Source organism: Lissotriton helveticus, chromosome 6 (genome assembly GCF_964261635.1).
Source record: "Lissotriton helveticus chromosome 6, aLisHel1.1, whole genome shotgun sequence".
Lineage (NCBI taxonomy): Eukaryota > Metazoa > Chordata > Amphibia > Caudata > Salamandridae > Lissotriton > Lissotriton helveticus.
In genome coordinates this window covers 1268396606-1268417857 of record NC_136067.1, presented here as the reverse complement: position 1 = coordinate 1268417857, position 21252 = coordinate 1268396606, and the positions used below count along the sequence as shown (strand labels likewise).

At 46.0% G+C, this 21252-nt stretch overlaps 1 protein-coding gene across 1 annotated transcript in view; it reads right to left on the bottom strand.

Annotated features, from left to right (window-relative positions):
* FUCA2 (alpha-L-fucosidase 2) overlaps positions 1-21252 on the bottom strand; it is a 356935-nt gene that overhangs the window by 213225 nt on the left and 122458 nt on the right. The window contains exon 3 of the mRNA XM_078648998.1: positions 17931-18270. Within this exon, the coding sequence (XP_078505124.1) occupies positions 17931-18270 (340 nt within the window). The remainder of the gene's footprint in view (positions 1-17930; positions 18271-21252) is intronic.

The window sequence follows — 21252 nt, the reverse complement described above, 5'->3', positions numbered from 1 at the left end:
TTGTGTAGATGTGAGCCAGGTTTCCTGCAGCATTACTATATCAAATAGAGAGATGTACTTTTGGAAGTCTGGGTCATCCATTTTCGAGATTAGGCCGTTTATATTCCAAGAACAGACGCCTATGGATGGTACACTGCCCTTTATGCCATCTCTCATTTGTTGGTGGCATCAGTCCTCTTCAGGACGTATGAAGATCGTTCGAGAGAGAATTTCTCTTGTTAGTGCTCGATTTTGCGGTAGCGCCCCCCCCTGTGCTTGCTTCTGTCCATCCCAGAGGGCTGCGTGTGTTTTTAATTGGCGGACTTCCTCTCATGGGGCTTAGTCATGATGGGAGTGCGAATCTGATGGTGCTTTTGCACTGGACTTCTCCCGCTTGATGTGAGTGCTAGTTCAGAGCCCACTACCGCCCTCGGCCTGTCTTCCGGACACTGCCAGTGTTAGTTCTCTCTTTTTTTTGTGCGAGCTTCCCAAGGCGCCTTTAAGGACGCGAAGGGTGTTTGCCTGTCTTGCCTCCAATTTTGAGCTTGTCCGCCTTTGAAGGGGTGAGGGGTAGGCTGGTTTTATTATTGGGTCTAGCTTGATGCCCCAGGTCTTAAATTGCTCTGCTTCTGCTACAATAGACTCCGCGACATTGTTGGAAGACCAGGTAGTCTTGGTCCCCTCTGGGCTATTTGGATTGGCGGCGGGCAAGAATTCAACCGAGATTAAGTCCTTGGTACTTATCCCCTCCAGGCTGGGAATATGTCCCATTAGTTTAAGAATGTTGCCACGGTTGAGCGTGTCATGCTGCCCTTGTGACTTATATTCCGGAAAAAAACCCAACATCTCTGTTGTTTGTTTGGTCCTTCCTACCTCCTTGTATTGTGAGTGATGTGCTTGAGCTAGTGATGCATGGCCTGTATGAGTTTCGCGAGGTACCGAGGTTGAGCCTTCACCTGGCATGTTGGCGGTGATGGTTGATGCTTTGAATGAAGTCATTTGCTTTGATATTATTCGTGTTTCGGATGGCCGTTTTGCTTGGGGACGCTCAGTTTGGTTAGAAATAGGGTGATTAGTGAAGTCCGATGTGTCTGTGACATGGGCTCCGTAAATTTGGCTTAGCGATGGTCCAAGTTTTCCGTTCCTGTCCCCCACCTCAGCATTTAACCTGTGAGGGTGGTTGCTAACATTTATTGTTGACGAGTCTTGATTGATAATTAGTTCTGATGTTCCCCTTTCCATTTGGAGAGGAGGCTCCTTGCTTTGCAGTGTTGAGACTCCCGCTTAATCCTCAGAGGCCCTTGCTGTATTGTTCTTAGCACAGTTTGGCAGTATAAGGTGATTGATCTTTGCCGCAGCCTCTCTTACTCCGACTATTTGTTCCGATTGGTCTCTTACCCGTGGTCCTTGGGACCCTTGCCCTTCTTGTTTCGGCTGGCTACTATTTGTTTTGTGCTGCTCCTGATTTGTGCCTAGGGGCAAGTGGTATTCGCTATCTGTGGGGTTGGCATTGTGTGTGTTATCCCAAGATCTCTCCTTTGTGTCATAGAAGATGGGGAAATATTTAGACGTGGGTGTTTCTGTTTTTTGCTTACGCCCTTTTCTTTTTTGTTGACGTCGCTGTTTGGCGTGGAGTTTTTGCAAGAGCTCCTATCCCGTTAGGGTTGTCTCTTCGTTTGCGGGCGCGGAATGGGTGGTTGGCTCTGCTGCGGTTCTAGATGCTTCACTCCTGATGTCTCCTGCTGTAGAGTATTTATATCTCCTATTAGGTCAGTTAGCATTGAGGGCAGTGAGGCTACTTTGTCTAATGCCTGACTGCAATTGCAGCTCAGATAGGTGTTTGATTGTGCTCTCAGAATCAGGTTGTTTAGATTGCCTAGCTTGTCGTCGATGCCAGCTGTAAAGACTGCCAGTGTATTGAGAAGATTAAGTTGAAGCTCCATTTTCTCTGATTGGTATTGCAGGGTATCTACTGCTAGTTGGATTGTATTTAGCAGTGAATTCACGTTCCGATGTTAAAGTCGTTGCCGGGCATGTTTAGGTTTTTGGCTGCCAAAGGTGAGTCAGGGGCATGAGTCCCTTTGGGATCAGGTGTGTGAGTGGCTAGCATATCTTCCCATTCTTGTGTGTTGAGATAGGACACTAGTGCTCTTGCTTCGGCTTTGCTACTGGAGTCGTGAGAACTTGCAGCCTCCCTACCAGAGGCGCTTCTTGCTGAGTTGTGGGTTTCCTGATCTGTGGTTGATAGAGCGCGTTCAGCCATTGGGTGAGACTTGATGGGTGTACTATGAGTAAGGCTCTTCGATTGCAAGTCCAGCTCCGGACATGGTGCGGTTTCTTTTGCTGGAACCGGTGCTGATGTCTGTAGGCCTGCTCCAGGAGCCCTTTCAGTGGGGCAGCTGTCTAGTTTGTCAGCTGGTATTTGGACTAAAATGAGTTTCTCATTCAGGTTGACTTTATGGTCATCTAGTGGGGGTGATAAGATGTTTTCCCGGCTGCAAAGGACCAAGCCAGCTGGGTGTGCGTGCAGAATCTTCTGGTTGTAGGCAGCGGAGTTAGAAGACTTCCCTCTTTCGCTTGAGGTCTCCAGAGGAGTGCTAGCATTACCGTGCCCCGAGGTGCTGCCCTGCGCAGGATCCGACGAAGAGCCCCCTTGCGCCAACGGGCCTTCGGGTACAAGCAGTGGTGGCGGAGAGCGTGCTAATCCCAAGACAGCGGGAAGCAGTGGTGTTTGCGGTCCGGACAAGTGCCTGTTACTCGAGAATATCGCTGCGCCCGCGTCCTTTAGGAATTCAAACTTTGTGTATATTTTAGGCTGATAGAGTTTTTTTAGCAGTTTGTGCTGCGCTTACTACGGTCTCTGGTATCAGGACCGTTAGGGATCCTTGCTCTGTTGTATTGTAGCTCAGCCCCAGTGCCTGCTCTGATGTGGAGAGGTTCAGCTCCGTGCTGGTAGTCGAGTTTGCGCTCATTTTCCTTTTCTTTTTCTTGTGCCCTTTCCCATTTCCCTGTTTTTCGTTCGTTTTTGCTGTGGGCTTTGGTTTGACTTCCAGGGGCCCCCTGGCCTTACCTGACCTCATGTCGTTGGTGGCGATGATGGTTGGCTTGCTAGTTTTCTGTCCGTAAGTTGGCTGGATATGAGCTGGCTGCGTTTTAAGCTGAGCGGAGCATGCAAAGGGGCGTAGGTCCGTCAGACCTAGTCGGACTGCCTGTCAGACCCCCCGGGCTCTTACTTAGCGGCCGCCTCTACCGGCAGCTGCGCTCGCGCTTGTAGGTTCGCCTTCCCCCGGGAGACCTTGTGCCTCGCCGATGGTCGATGATCGATTAAGGTGAGAGAGGATAAGTAGAAAAGATTCCAGGTGTGCAGCCTCACTTTTTACCCCCGCTCCGCCTCTTCTCTTCTTCTCCTCGGTACCGGGCAAATGAGCAAAAGGACCTGAATTGCGGGGCTTGTAGCGAGCAGAGAAGAGCGGCGAAGACCCCCCAGGTGATACCGGCGAAGACAGCAAAGCAACTGCTGCCCCCGCAGCCCCCGCTCACCTCTCTGCTCCTTGCTCGTCCAGACTCACTCCTCACTTGCTACTTGCTCGCTTGATCTCCCGAATCTCTCAGCCTTACGATGCTCTCAGCCTTTTTTCCAGCCTTTTTTTTGCCCTTGGCATAGGGAGAGGCATAGGTAGAGGACTGGCTGAGAACCTGAGAACTGGGCTTTGATCAGAACAGCCCTGTAGCCCCTGCGCCCGCAGCTCCTGGCTACCCTCGGCGTTGTAGTCACTTTTTCCAGGGTGGGCGGGCCGGGACCAGAACGGCCTGGGGCGGGCTGAGGCGGCTGGAGCGGCGTGGTTAGCCTGGAGCCGCCGCTTGGACCCGCGGCTCACTGACAGCCCCCAGAAGCCCCTGCTGGAGCGGATTCTCGAGCGGGGGGGATGCAGGCGGGTACCGGACTTCGGATGGCAGTGGGATCCGGTGAAAAACCGCCGCGGTTGGGTGAAAGTTTCTCGTTTCCCGGCTCCACGGTCCGCGGTGTGTGATCTGCTGCAGCGGGTTCTCCCTGTCGGCGTGTGACGTCAGGCAATCAGCAAGCATTCACGGTAACAGAGCCTGTGTGATTCTGCATCAGCAACAAAGACCGAGTGGGAGAGATAGGGAAAATCACTCAAGTAAATTTTAACAAAGTTTTAACAGAAACTCGAAAACTTCTTAATGCATGGAAAAGCCTCCCGTTATCTTTCCTGGGCCGCTCCAATATAGTGAAGATGATGATACTCCCTAAATTCACCTATATCTTCAATTCCATACCCCTGGAGAGAGTGGTTTAATAGAGTACAGGGAGACATCAGCAGTTTTATCTGGGCCTTAAAAGGAGTTAGAATTGCTTGGAAGAAGATAAGGAGGAAGAAAGAACACGCCCTGATTGCCAGCCCGGATCTGTTACAATATTACAGGGCTTTTCATTTTAAAACATCAGAGTGTTATTCAAAGAACATCAGCTATATCCACCTTACCTGCAAGCCATGCCAATCTCAGAAAGAAGTTATTTTCTTACAAATTTGGTCATCTCAATTTTTTTTTTAAAAGTAAAACTAAAGAAATTAGGGTCCGCCGCTAGATTATGGTATCAAACCAGACTCTTGTGGAAAATCCCTTACTATAGTGATAATGCCCCAATCTGGAATTCACCAGGAACGCCAGAATGTTTAGAAGATACACTATGAACTCCACTGAGAGAAGGGGGGATAACAAAGTGGGATCAACTAATAACAGAGAATTCAATAGCCGGTTGAGACCAACTATCATTACGGACTAATAGGGCACTCTCTAAGTTTAAATATTATCAATTGATGAGCTGGATGAATACTCTAGGGAAGGACGGTACAGGAAAATAGGGACCTAGAGACGAATATTTAAGGGGAAGCAATGAAGAAAGAAATAGCACATTGGTACTGGTCGTTCATATCAGCAGGAGAGGAGGAATTTAGGCTACCCACAGAGATCTGGGGGAAAGACCTGCCAACGCTGGAAGTTCTGAATCTATGGCAAGTATCAATGTCTACATGTTGGTATATAATCTGTTCTGCACCTCTCAAAAAGAATCATTTGTTCGCATTGCATAGAGCCTATTGGACACCAAAGAAATTGTCCAAATCGAGAAGAGGAGAGGTGACAAATGGACCCAAATATGGAGGAGAGAGCAGACGATATCCACATGTTTCAGCGGTGCCCCCAACTACAGGTCTGTTGGGAAGATGTGGGTAAGATCCCCTCAGAAGTACTACATCAGGAAATAGAGGTAAGCCTTGAGTTAGCTAGAGGCCTGTAGGATACCACCATACACTAAATCCCCCAACCAAAGGTGTATATCCTGGGGCAGGGCCAGGGCGGTATATGATGGTAGCTATGGTCCCCCAACTGTGAAAACCTGTTTGTGAGCCTATCTCTATGAAAAAACAGTTCTCAAGAAATGCTGATGTATCAATTCCTTCCATGCACGCTGAGAGTTCCACCACCCAGATACTACTTGCCCTCGCCCTTCCTGCTAAATCTTCAGCACTGAACTTAAGATATCAGTCAAAGCCTTTCACATATAACACACAAATTACAGGGGTAGGAGGTACCTTCCTAAAACAACCTCCAAATTGAACAACCTTCCACACACAAAAAGGAATAGGAGGAAAGAAAAACATAGAAAGATGAGTGCAGTGCAAACAAAAACTGCAAAGTTTGTTAAAAGTCCCCTCACAAGCTAATAGTGGCATGCTTCATCATTGGGCTTGCTAACAACATCCCTGCTCAAAACAACGCCTGGGATGGAGTATAAGGAAGGGGAAGACAATATAAACATAAAAGTTTGAGGGATCTTTACATGCAGAGACTAATTGTAAATGTGGTTAAAACTGGCTCTGGAATATCCCCAACAGCAATTATTCTTGAATTTCCTGGCCAGGATTAAAAACTACAGGACAGTGATGATAGGGACAGTTATTATCCCTGCATCCCTCCTTTCTGTGAAATTTTCGACATGTTTCAGCCATTATCTGTTGCCCACAAGAGTCTCTCTGCCTTGGTCAGCACTACAGACCCCATAAAGCCCCGATTATCCTACCTGTATTTGTCGGTAGGCTGAGGTCTGCCCCAGTCTGGGGTGTTACCATAAAATCACACCACAGTAGTTCCTGCAATGAAACATACCATGAATCTACAAAGACGACACTCACATATGTGAGTACCACTTATAGACAAACAGTGCATTCTTACTCAGTAGTGCCAACCCGGTCAGCCATCTTCCTTTGGTTTGTTTGGCAAAAGGCCACCTTCAGGGTAACAGCATTATTTATTTATTTTTTTAAAGCAATGTGGATTTTCTATTAGGTATAGCGTTCTTCATGCAGCTTATGTACAGCCTCTAAGGCCCAGTGGTCACCAACTCAACAGCCTGGCAAGCGAGTACTGAGATGACACACTGCCATTCTCAAACTGTTGTGGGGTAGGAATCTTCAGAGCAGGTTAACAGTGCCACTCTCCATGCCACTGGTCATACCCTCAGGAGGGTTTGACAGCCCTTGACTTCCGGATAATGCAGAAAGAACGGGGACTGAAGAGGAGCGCTGCAGAAAAGTGTCCTGTTAGCCATGCTGCCAGTCCACTCTCCCTGGAAAATACATTCTTGACATCAGCCACACCATTCACTTGCATTGTACATCAGTCACCTCCACCACACTGATACTCTAGTTACCTCCACTAAAGTACCAAGCCTGACAGCTCCACCTCAACCACTTGCCTCAGTCATATCATAAGGATAGGATAGGGTGGTATTTGTAAAGCGCACTATACTCGAAGTTGTCAGGGCTTTGGGCAGAAAAAAGCAAAAAGAGAAGCGCAATCAGCTGATTAAGAGGAGATAGCCATGTTTTCAGATGTTTCCTGAAGACTGAGAGAGAGCCTGCGTTGGCATTGTAAGGGGGCAGTGAATTCCCGAGCTTGGCCACAGCAGCTGAGAAGGAGCGCCCACCCCATCTGGATCTGCGAAATCTGGGCAAGACCTGTTTTTTCTGTGTGTATGATCTCAAGGTCCTACCTGGAGTGTACCATTGAAACATGGATTTGAGCTGGGGCGAACCTTTACTATGATTGGCCTTGTATACCGTGCTCAGGACCTGGATGGAGATACGCTTCCTGATAGGGAGCCAGTGTAAGGTACGGATCCCCTCTCTGGTGGACTGATGTTTGGGAATGTTTAGAATCAGTCTGGCTGCTGCGTTCTGTACCACCTCGAGCTTATTCAGTGATACTGCATTGATGTTAAGGTACAGGGCGTTGCACAGCTTACCAACACCAAATTCCTCTACTCAACTCACCACCACTATGCTCACTACTAACCAACCACTGCTCATCACCAACACAGCGCCCATGTCTATCAATAACACATACACGGTCACTTTGTCTTTTTCAATCACTCGGTGTTGCTGTCTTTCTCAGAGTTAAAGTGGAACTAACTGGTTTATGAAGCATGTCAACCTGTGGCACCAAATACATGAACATGTTTATACCTTAATATTACTAAAAGAGGTTCAAACTGGTTTGACACACAACATGAACCAAGGAATTCAGATTACTTCATAACCCTCCCCCCTTCCGGGGCAGCTCATTGGTGAATCAAAGTATTCCCACTAACTCAAAGCACAATATTTATGATTCAGCCAGGATTTAGACAGCTCACTTTACTGCATGTCAAATACATCTGAAGCTCTTGAGCATAACTTGTGATAGAAAGACTGTGTTTTTACTCATTATACTAGTTCCCCCGAAGAAAACACATTTTGATCACCCTTCTCAGAGAAGACTCGAGAAAGCAGCCTATAGTTTGAACCAAGGCAAAGCTATTACTGAACTAAAACCAGCATGCCTCTAGATGAAATTCAGATACTGGTATGGCTAGATAATGGTCAAAACCTTGTTCTCTCAACAATTAATTTCTGCCTTCAGGCTGTGGATGTCATCACAGGGTTAAACTAAGTATCCCTAAGATCGCAGGACATCAGTTCAGTGATAGTCCTCACATTTACAGAGTGACCAAATTTGAGGGGCCTTTGTTGACCGTCCTATTAAACAGCCGGATAACTAGATTTCTTCAGAGGTCAAAACGACCAAATGGCATAGTGCCATGGTAGCACAATTTTTTTTTCCACGTTAAAATTCTATGGGCCTCACTTAGAGGCATAAGCCATGCTAAAAACGGTTGCTAAGGCTTTTCGTGCCCACTACGTGCTGCACTGATTGCAATTTTAGCACTAATTGAGCTCACATCGATTTGTAACTTCAATTAACCAAAAGCATCTCAAATTGATTACAAAATGCAGTTATAATCAGGTGCAGGAAAAAAGTGTATGCACTTCTCCATCTTTAACACCTATCATTACAACAACCATAACAACTTTAGGATCAACTGGAGTAAACTGAGGCCCTATGGGCCTATCCAGGAATTTTAATGAATGCTAAGGGTTGCAAAATGGACAGAGACTATACACTTATAAATTCCTGAGAGTTCACAGATATTAATTTGGAGGAGTAAAATCATCTATTTGTGCCAAGTATAAAGACACTGCTTACAAAACAATGCTTCAGTGGTGTGTTGATTTTCAAAGCACACTAATCAGTCATGAGGGTTTCTAGGTTCTTGAGCAGCTGAGTGGGGGTATGATTTCAGCAGAGTTATTCAAAGAGCCATGTCTCAAACGTCTTGTGGAACTCCAGAAGTGAGGAGAAGGCCCTCATGTGCTGAGGGATGTCATTCTATGTTTTGGGTTCGATGTATGAAAACTAGCAACCTCATGCTTTGTATTTGTGACTCTGGGGTTAGTATGAGAGCTAGAGTGAGGTAAAGCATAGATGTCTGGTTGGCTGGTGAAAGTGTATGAGGTTGCTAAAGGTATGTTGGTCCAATGTTGTGTCGGGCTTTGTATGTGTAAGTCAGTAACAGCAGTTCGATTAGGAACAATGTATGGGGGCTCAGACTCTGCTGGAGAGGGTGTGACGAAACAGGTTTCTATATTCATATGTGGTGGACATGAGGCCGCACCAAGTGATTTTGAAAGCAAGTTGTAAAGACATCACCAGGAAGACCATTAGTGGATCTGTTGGGAGAGGTGGGTGATGAAGGATTATACCTACTATCAGCCCTGGCTGGCAGACTCGCATCCCAACTTCTGCCTTGTGGCCAGATTGATCGTAGATCAGAAATGTAAAGCTCCTGATCTTTCAACGCTGAGATTGGAGTGGTCTTAGAGATGGACTCCCTATGACATGGAAAAGTTGACTGCAATACTTAGAGGTAAGGTGCTAACATTCGAAAGAATTGGTCCCCCTTTCTTATGCATCACTAAGGACAGGGGAGGCAAGGCCACCCCAGCCCATACTAATTATAACAGCTAGAATGTTAAGTTTGTTCTTATGTAGTGAACCATACATACCTCAAAAAGATGCAATGCTACATTATGAGATTAAACAAAGATGCTTCAAAACCTTTTTGAAACAATGTCATATCTGTTTGAGAGCTCAACTGAATAGACATTTTATTCCAGGCAGTGGGTATTATCACTGTCCACCAATTCTAGTCTTTTCAAGAGTGGGCACGTCCAGCAGAACTTGAAATGAGGATCTCAACCTTCGAGAGGGCCTGTGTCTGGAGAACATGCCTTTCATGTAGTTATCTTGTCACTATAAACTGCATTATGACAAAGACTTAAAGCTCGGTATGAGCTTCTTTTATCTGTGAGGAGCCAGTGCAGTTTGTATAGCTGATCCTAAATCCTATTTTTACGTCTAAGACCTAGGACAAATCTAGCTGTCAAGTTTTGAGTAACTTGCAGCTTATGGATCACATATTTCAGAAGACCAGGAAACAGAGAATTGGAAAAAGACTCTAGTGAAACGTCTGACTAATTGGGATAGGAGGAAGAGTGGTTACAGCTGTTGCACTGTTACGGTTGGTTTATGCATTTCTACTAGGCTGTACTGAGCAAGCAGTATGAGTGCGATGTTTATTACTGCTTGTTCTCATTTCTCTGTCACTCTAATATGGAGATGGTATATTAAGCGATCCTGATTGGTGTCATAAAACCTTTAAATAAAGTGTTTTAAAAAAGTGTTGCTTCATGGGTAAGCCAATTGAGTTTTCAGGATGATAGCGACTTCAGCGGACTTCTTGACACCTGAGATGAGCCGAAAAGCTGTGATAAGGAAGGTTTTGCGGCAGGTCTGGGTACACTTTGGAAAGCAAATCAGCAAGGTATTGCCATTGTGTAAATGCGAAAGCACCAATGATTGTAATGTTGTCCTGACTTCGGAGAAAGGAATGTAAGGTTTGAGCTTCTTGACTAGAGGTAGTGGAAGGAAGCGGTTTGGGAAGTTTCACAATGTGAGGGATCACAGTTAGGTTTCGATTAATGATGAAGTCTAATAATTTGGCAGAGTAGACTGATGAGGGTGAACATGTAGTCGTCCTTGAGTTCAGTCTGAGAAGGAAGGAACACTACCAGCTGATTAGTTTTTCCACAAAGTTTTAAGGTCTCGCCTGACCCAGCGCATTCGCTGTTCTGGCGAGCCATTTAGTGAGGGCTCAGAAAATGCTACTATGGCCAGCTTGGCCAGCCTAGAGCTACAGTGCATGTGCACGGGCGCGCGATTAGGAGCCGAGGTGCAAAATGGCAAACCTCATCATACTCATTAAGCGCCCGCGATCACTTTCGCCCGCGATCACTTTCGCAGCGCCCCTTTGATGTTCTTGTTCAAAGAACGTCAAACATCAAAGAACATGTTGTTGTGTTAATGCTTTGCTGCACCCGTTTGACTTACAATGTGCTTTCTCTTTCCACAAACTCGATGTTTGTGTTCCTTTATTTTGAGATGCTTTTAGTATTGCTGTCACACACACAACCACACACACAACCACTACCACACACACAACCACAACCACACAACCACACACACAACTACACACATACACACAAAACAACCACACACACAACCACACACACAGCCACAGACACACACACAACCACATGCACAACCACACACACACACAACCACCCAACCACACACACAACCACACCACACAACCACACACACAAAACCACACACACACAACCACACACCCACACACAACCCCACACACAAACAAACCACACGCACACACAACCACACAACCAAACACACACACACAACCACACACACAACCACAACCCCACACACACAAGCACACACACAACCGCACACACACACAAGCACGCACACAACCACACCCACAACACACACACAACCACACACACAACCACACACACACAACCACACACACACAACCACAAACACACACAAAACCACACACCACACACACAACCCCACACACAACCCAATTACATACACACACAACCACACACACTCACACAACCACACACACACACACACAACCACACCCCCACACACACAACCACACACACACAACCACACACACACCACACACAAGCACACACACAAGCACACACACAACCACAACCACACTAACAACCACACACACAACCACAACCCCACACACACAACCACACACACAACCACACACACACCACACACACACCCCACACACAAGCACACACACAACCACACACACAACACAACACACAACCACACACAAAACACACACCACACAACCACACACACAACCACACACCACACAACCACACATACACACAACCAACCACACATACACACACAACCACACACACAACCACAACCCCACACACACAAGCACACACACAACTGCACACACACACAAGCACGCACACAACCACACCCACACACACAACACACACACAACCACACACACAACCACACACACACAACCACACACACACAACCACAAACACACACAAAACCACACACACAACCCCACACACAACCCAATTACATACACACACAACCACACACACACACACAACCACACACACACACACACAACCACACCCCCACACACACAACCACACACACACACAACCACACACACACCACACACAAGCACACACACAAGCACACACACAACCACAACCAAACACACACACACAACCACACTAACAACCACACACACAACCACAACCCCACACACACACAACCACACACACAACCACACACACACCACACACACACCCCCCACACACAAGCACACACACAACCACACACACAACACAACACACAACCACACACAACACACACACCACACAACCACACACACAACCACACACACAACCACACATACACACAACCACACACACAACCACACATACACACACACAGCCACAGACACAACCACAACCACACACACAACCACAGCCACACACACAACCACACACAACCACACACAACCACACACACACAACCACACACACAACCACACATACACACACACAACCACATAAACGACCACAACCACACACACAACCACAGCCACACACACACACAACTACACAAACAACCACAACCACACACACAACCACAGCCACACACACAACCACACACACACAACCACAACCACACACACCACCACAATGACACACAACTACACACAACCACACACACACAACCACCTAAATGTACTTTCCTTTTTAACTCGATATCATTAGAATTTAAAAAAGCAATAGTCAAGGCACAGGGGGATATCAGTAGCTTTATATGGGCCTCCAAGGGGATCAGAATCTCCTTGAAAAAGATGAGAAGGAAATTGGAACATGGAGGGATAGCCACCCCTGATCTTTTACAGTACTACAGGGCGTTCCACTTTAAGAATATCAGGGTGCTATGTAAAGACCTTAAGAACTTCCCAGCTTATTTGCAAGCGATGGTTGGACCAAGAGGAGACTACTTCTTGTACAAATTCGGACATTCAAAATTTTTCAAAAAGATAAGGCTACAAATTTTAGGAGCAGCCATCAAACTATGGGTTCAGTTGAGGCGCCTAAGGAAGATCCCCTATTATAGTCAACACGCCCCAATCTGGGACTCACCGGGCACTCCAGACTGCTTAAGGGACGCGTTATCAACTCCACTGAAGGAAAATGGGATTGTGGAATGGGGGCAAATTCTGAGTGGCGCTTGCATTATTGACTGGGAATAGCTGTCAAGAGTTAACAGGCGGACGGCTGTCCAAACTAAAGTACTACCAGCTAATTAGCTGGGCCAAAGCTCTGGGAAAGGACGGGGCAGGTAATGCAGAATTGGAGGGGAAGATAACGCAATCATTCCAGAGGAAGGAAGTAGCCTACTGGTATTGGGCACTTATCGATGAGGGCGGAGAGGATTTCAGCCTACTGAATGAAATATGGGGAAAGGCGCTGCCGTCGCAGGATGTATCGGCTCTATGGCAAGTATCTGTGGCTGCATGTGGGGATGTGATTAAATCTGCACCCTTGAAAAAAACTTCTTGTTTACTATACATAGAGCGTATTGTCTCACGAGGTCCTATGATTAAGCGCACATTTCAGTTTTGAAGTTTTGGTTACAGAAAACAACCTCTGGGGAGTGGGCATGCTGTTTAAGAGACGCCTAAAAGCCGATAGGATACCCCCACGTGGATTAGAAATAATCTACGTGCCGGGGAAGGGCTACAGAAGGTACAGTTAGTCAAAAAGGCTCTTATTAGGTGGCCAAGTTGCGAAAACACTTCAGTATTCAAAACTTTGCGTGATGAGGACTAAAAAAAAAACAACCACACACACAACTACACACAACCACACACACACAACCACACACAACCACACACAACCACACAACCACACAACCACACCGTCAGTTCACACTTTCACCAGGCACAGACACCATCAGTCATCAGTGCACACTTCCATCACACACGCTCCACCAGCTGTCATTGCACGCTTTCACCAGGCACACACACCACCAGCCATCAGTGCATGCTTCCACCAGGCACACACACCACCAGCCGGCAGTGCACACTTCCACCAGGCACACACACCACCAGCCATCAGTGCACAATTTCTACAGGCACACACACCACCAGCCATCAGTTCACACATCAATTGTTAACGCATCCACAATTAACTATTGTAGAAATCGCAGTATGGCGCACTTTACTTTTAAATATATTCATCTAAAGCGCAGCATGCCACCATTGCTACAAAAATAAATACACATTTTTTTGACCTACAATTTATAGACTTTTGTTGCAATTGGTGTTGCAATATTTAGCAATGCCAATAGCTTACAGTTAATTAATGCGAGACCTGTTGCATTGCAAATGCTTGTTTTTTTTGTTGAGATGTTTGTTGGTCTTGATTTTACAGAGAACCACTACCACACACACAACCACACGCACACAACCATACCCACACACACCACACATACAACCACACCCCCACACACTACACACATACACACAACCACACACACACAGCAACAGCCACACACAACCCCACACACACAACCACATCACAACCACACACACAACCACACGCACAACCACACACACACACAACCACACACACACAACCACACACACACATACGACACACACAACCACACACACAACCAAACCTCACACACAACCAAACCACACACACAACCACACACATAAAACCACACACAACCACACACACACACAACCGCAAACACACAACCACACACAACCACACAACCAGCACACACACAACCACACACAACCACACAACGAGCACACACACAACCAGACACACACAACCACAACCAGACACACACACAACCACACACACAACCACACACACAACCACACACACAACCACACACACAATCACAAACACACACCCACACAACCACACACACAACCACACAACCAACCACACAGAAACACACACACAAACACACAACCACAACCACACAACCACACACACACAACCACACACACAACCACAACCACAAACACACACACCACACACAACCTCACACACAACCACACACAGCCACACAGACCACTCACACAGCAACACACACAATCACACACATACACACAGCCACGCACACAACCACACACACAACCACACACACAACCACACACACAACCACACACACAACTGCACATACAACCACACATACAACCGCACATACAACCACACACGCAGACACAACCACACACAACCACCCACACAACCATGCACACCCAACCACACACACACCCAACCACACACAAACAACCACACACACACAACCACACACACAACCACACACACACACAACCACACACACAACCACACACACCACACACAACCTCACACACACAACCACACAGCCACACACACCACACACACACAGCAACACACACAAAATCACACACATACACACAACCACACACAGCCACAGCCACACACACAACCACACACACAACCATGCACACACAAGCACACATACACAAGCACACACACACACAGCCACAGCCACACAGCCACAGAGACAACCACACACACAACCACACACACAACCACACACACAACCGCACATACAACCACACATACAACCACACATACAACCACACACGCAGACACAACCACACACAACCACCCACACAACCACGCACACCCAACCACACACACACCCAACCACACACACACCCAACCACACACACACAACCACAACCACACACACCACACACACACAACCACACACACACAACCACACACCTCACACACCCAACCACACACAGCCGCACACACCACACACACAACCACACACACAACCTCACACACACAACCACACACAACACACACAACCTCACACACACAACCACACAGCCACACACACCACACACACAGCAACACACATAATCACACACATACACACAACCACACACACAGCCACACACACAACAACCACACACACAACCACGCACACACAAGCACACACACACACACAAGCACACACACACATAGCCACACACACAACCACACACACAACCACACATACAACCACACATACAACCACACACGCAGACACAACCACACACAACCACCCACACGACCATGCACACACCCAACCACACACACACAACCACAACCACACACACAACCACACACACACACAACCACACACCCAACCACACACAGCCACACACACCCAACCACACACAACCACACACACAGCAACACACAAAACCACACACACACACACAGCCACACACACACACAAGCACACAAGCACACACACAACTACACACATACACACCACACACACAGCCACACACACAACCACACACACACCCAACCGCACATACAACCACACACAACCACACACACAACCACACACACGCCCAACCACACACACACCCAACCACACATACACTTAACCACACACACACACAACCACACCGTCAGTGCACACTTTCACCAGGCACAGACACCATCAGTTGTCAGTGCACGCTTTCACCGGGCACAAACACCACCAGCTGTCAGTGCACGCTTTCACCGGGCACAAACACTACCAGCCGTCAGTGCACGCTTCCACCAGGCACGCACCACCAGACGTCAGTGCATCATTTCACCAGGCACAGACACTCCACCAGCCATCAATTTCTACAGGCATACACCAGCCATCAGTGCACACATCAATTGTTAACGCATCCACAATTCACTATTGTAGCAATCGCAGTATGGCGCACTTTACTTTTAAACATATTCATCTAAAGCGCAGCATGCCACCATTGCTACAAAAATAAATACACATTTTTTTGGCCTACAATTTATAGACTTATGTTGTAATTGGTGTTGCAATATTTAGCAATGCCAATAGCTCAAACTTAATTAATGCAAGACCTATTGCATTGCAAATGCTTGTGTTTTTTTTTGTTGAGATGTTTGTTGGTCTTGATTTTACAGAGAAGTCGGACATGAGTTGGATATAAACACCCATCTCAAAGATTTTCACTTGGAAGGGAAGTTTGGCCTGACAAAGACTCGGAAATAGGTCTTCTACTAAAATTGGTTGAGTTAAACTTCCAAAAAGCTGAGAGTTTATACCAAAATTAAGAAACACTCCTACATAAATATTTACAAACTAAATCTCAAAAAAGGGTGTCTACCGTAAGACGTTTTTAAAATGTATGGTGGACATAGGGACTAAATATTTCCTTAACAGACATGGGGCACTTAAAGTTTCCTAAGTAGTGCTTGCCTATGTGTGTCCAAATTGTAACACAGGTCTCCGAGCACGAAAAAAAAATCTGGCAGAAAGAGTGGCTAGTGCAAGTTTTTTCATCGTAGTTTACATCTTGAAAAACACATTTTTTAAGAACATTGTATGCACTATTTGATGTCTCACAAGAAGAATTCGGGAATTCTGTATGACTAAAGATTTATTGAAGATGATTTCCATGATGAATAAGTGGACTTCAGACCAAAGGACATGGATTTCAGTCCAAAGGACAATGTAAAAAGTGACCATCGTGCATTGTAATCTAAAGTGTCGGACACTAGAACAGTTAATCAAAATGTTAAAAGCACACAGATAAGAAATATTAGTAATGTGCCAGGAAGAATTGAACGTCCCATCTTTATCCCCGAAATGCAATGGTTCAGACTCATGTCAGATAATCCCAAAATATATATTAATTGAGCTGAAAATGTGGTATCCCAGAAAAGTACCATATGGAACTTTCAGACTGACTGTTGCTAAAGGTGTAGTAAACAGCTGAGAACCTACTCACATTCGATAATCTGCGAAAATATTATTTGGCAGAAAAGTCTAACTAGAGCACATTGACACTGACTTTTTACATAAAGTTTGGCCTGGGAGGTTATTATGTAACAACCGTACGATATTCAAACAACGTAATGTTACCTCGCTTTGGGCTAACAAGTGCAAGAGAGGCAACAAGAATAATAATTAGAAAGTGCAAGTTTTCAATTTATAAATTAGAAATAGTAGATAAATACCTGTCATTATAGAGCCAGGCTAAAAAGTCAGTGCTGTTCCAGTAGGTGTCAGGTGCACCACCATTGCCATCTGACCACAGGATGTCTGGCTTGTATAGTTTCACAAGTTCATACAGCTCTGGTATCGACTTGGATTTGGGGAACAGCCTTGTCTTAAATTGATTTTCTTTATCTATGGCAAAAAGAGGGTTAAACCACTCAAAAAGAGAGTGATAAAGCCCAAAGTGCAAATCTGTCTTCGTTCGAATTGCAGTTGCCAATTCGCCCACCAGATCTCGTCTTGATCCCATATCAAAGGAATTCCAATTCCAAGAGTATCTGGACCGCCACAAGGTGAAACCTGAAGTCAAAATAAAAAAGGCTCTTTTAAACAAACATTTTAGAAATGCTCCCAAAGGTTACGTATTAAAAACGTAAGCAGTGTTAGAATGGCGCTCCTACATATTATTCATTGCCGTTTGTTTGCTGCCATTAATGCACCTGCACAACACAAACATTTCAAAATAACAATTTATGCAAACAACGCAGCCATTTAAAACAAACAACTAAGAAACAGGACAGCCGCTAATAACATTCATTCACATCAAGATACCTGCGTCATTACATTTCTGATTTAAAGGCTATTAATTGCCTGTACGTTCTCCATTAGACCTAAGGTGCTGTAAAGGTGCTGTAAATATGGCAGCATCAGTGGCGTACCAAGGTGGGGCGGTCCGCCTCGACGGCTTTGGGTTGGAGGCTGCCCTCCCTCTTACCTGCAACCATGATGATAAGTTATTAGATGAGATGTTATTAAAGAGACCTCCACCATATCGGGAGAGTCCTGATGGGATTACTCCAAGTGCACCATTAATTGAAATAGAAGTTCCACAGGTTTCACAAGCTTCACAAGTTCCATTAGCTTTACAGTCTTCCCAGACAACTCGGGTTTCACAGGAGAGAAATCTCGAGACTAGGAAGAATTGACTCCGAAAATTAATCAGATGAGTTTAAATACAGAAGCGTTGTCAGTTCCGGTGACAATTGGTCCTATAGTCCCATTGTATAGTGAGGGCCAAAATATTTAGAGAGTGCATGCATTGAATGGTGCTAGGAATGTTAGTGGACCATACTCAAATGAGATGGGTATGTCATTCATTGACATTCCAGTGAATGGAAATGTGACTGAAATGCTAAAAAGGAGTGTACAGATAGAACATAGAAAATTAATGTCGAATGTGAGAGAAATTACTACAGTATCAGGGGGTTCAGTGGGACCTTCGCCAGAGGAGTTGGATGATTGAATAAGAGGAATGGCACCTAGTAAATCTAAACCAAGTATAGATATAGGTAGATTAAGAGTAGATCTGGAAGAAATGATTATTGGAACAATAAGTCCTGAGAGACTGAGTAAATATCAGGATGATGAGTTGGTATTTTTGTGTAAGAATATTTCATTGAAAGCGAAACACGTGCATGAAAAGTTGGCAGAAGCTGCACAGGAATATGGAGTGAATATTGAAAAATCTAAAGCTTTACAAAATACGTATAGGTTGGATTTTAGTGTTAAGGATTTGGAGAACTTGAAGGCATCTGGTAAACGATTGCAAATAAAGGAGTTGATTAATACTCTGAAAAGGTTGGGTGAACTGGAACGATGGAAAGGTAGAAGGACGAAAAAGCAAGAAGAAATTCTATCAAGTAAGGGTGTGACTGCATCTTCTTTGCTTCATGTTAGATTTGGGGGTCTCTAGTTGGCAGAGGTAGGTACCTTTGACCAAATAGGGACCCTTGTGTCTAGTCAGGGTAAGCGGGTAAACTCCTTGCCCCCTTGGTAGCTTGGCACGAGCAGGCAGGCTTATCTCAGAGGCAGTGTGTAAAGCATTTGTGAACACATACAGTAATACAGTGACAACACTACAGATGGACACCACACAGGTTGTATTATAAAAATACATATTTTTATATAGACTTAACACAAGACCAAACAACAAAAATCCACAATACTGTACCCAAAAATAGACTTTAAAATGTTATGAAATAGCTCAGTTCTCTCAAGTTGTAAATGCGACACTTTACTCTAAATGTACCTTTGATGGGCAACGCAAGGAAAACAAAAGGGTCACAGGGAAGTTGATGCGTCGGTTCCTTACACTAAGGGGAGTGGATGCGTTGGTTCCTTACTGCTGCGCAGGGGAGTTGATGCTCGCTTCCTTACTGTGTGGGGAGGTGATGAGTCTGTTTCTTACTGCTCTCTGGTGCGATGCGACGAGATGGCACTTCGATGCGATACTCTACTCCGGTGCGATGCGACAAAATGGCGTCTTGGTTATGATGCGACGTTGGTGTGATGCGTGCACGCCCGACGGCCGTGCGGCGACTTGATGATCTTTGGAGCCGCGACAAGCCCTGCAACGCAATTCTCCGGTGATGTGACCTCTGTGGCGGCGTCCTGCTTCTCCAGTGATGCGCCGCCCTTTGGCGATGCGATGACGACAGCGGTGGCTCGCTTCTTCAGCGATGCGACGACAGCAGCTGCGGCGGCAACACGCTTCTCGTTGTTGCGTCGCGCTTCCAGCTCCTGGCAACATGCAGTCTCTCAGAAGGCCCATCACAACAGCAGGCACTTTGATTCCCAGCAAGGGAATTCAGGGGAAGCTGGTTGGTGAAGTCTTGTATCCCTGAGACTTCAGGCAGGAGGCAAGCTCTAGTTCAAGCCCTTGGAGATTCTTCTTTAAGTTGATAGAAAGTACACTCAGCCCTTTTCTCCTTTCTTTGGCAATGAAGCAACCACTGCAGGCCAACCCCCAAACACACAGCACAGGGGAAGTCTCCTCCTTCAGCTTCCTTGTTCTTCTCCTCAGCAAAGGTCTGTCTTGATTCCCAGAAGTGATTGAAAGTTCTGGGTCCCCTCTTTTATACACCAAAATCCTTTGTCTCTGAAGGCAGAGAGGCCTTTGCCTAGTCCAAACCAGTTCTGGTCAGTCCTGAGGCACTTTGTTTACTTTTCTCCTTCTTTCCTTTCACAGTGCAGAGCAGAGGCATCAAACGCACCACAGGAGGTGGAGCCAGCATTGTGGAGGGAAGGCACAGCCCTATTCAGGTCCCAGGTGCAACTCCTCCCACCCATCTACATGTAGCTCTCAATTCAGCCCTGTGCGGTCTCACCCTGTCTTCTGGAATCCCCCAGCCCCTGTCACTCAAACTCAAGCCAAGGAATACACAACCTAGCAGATATTTAGGCAAGAAAATACCTACTTTCTAAAAGTGGTATTTTCAAACACAGAATGTTAAAACCAACTTCACTAAAAGATGTATTCTATCATTCTGAGTTCAGACATAC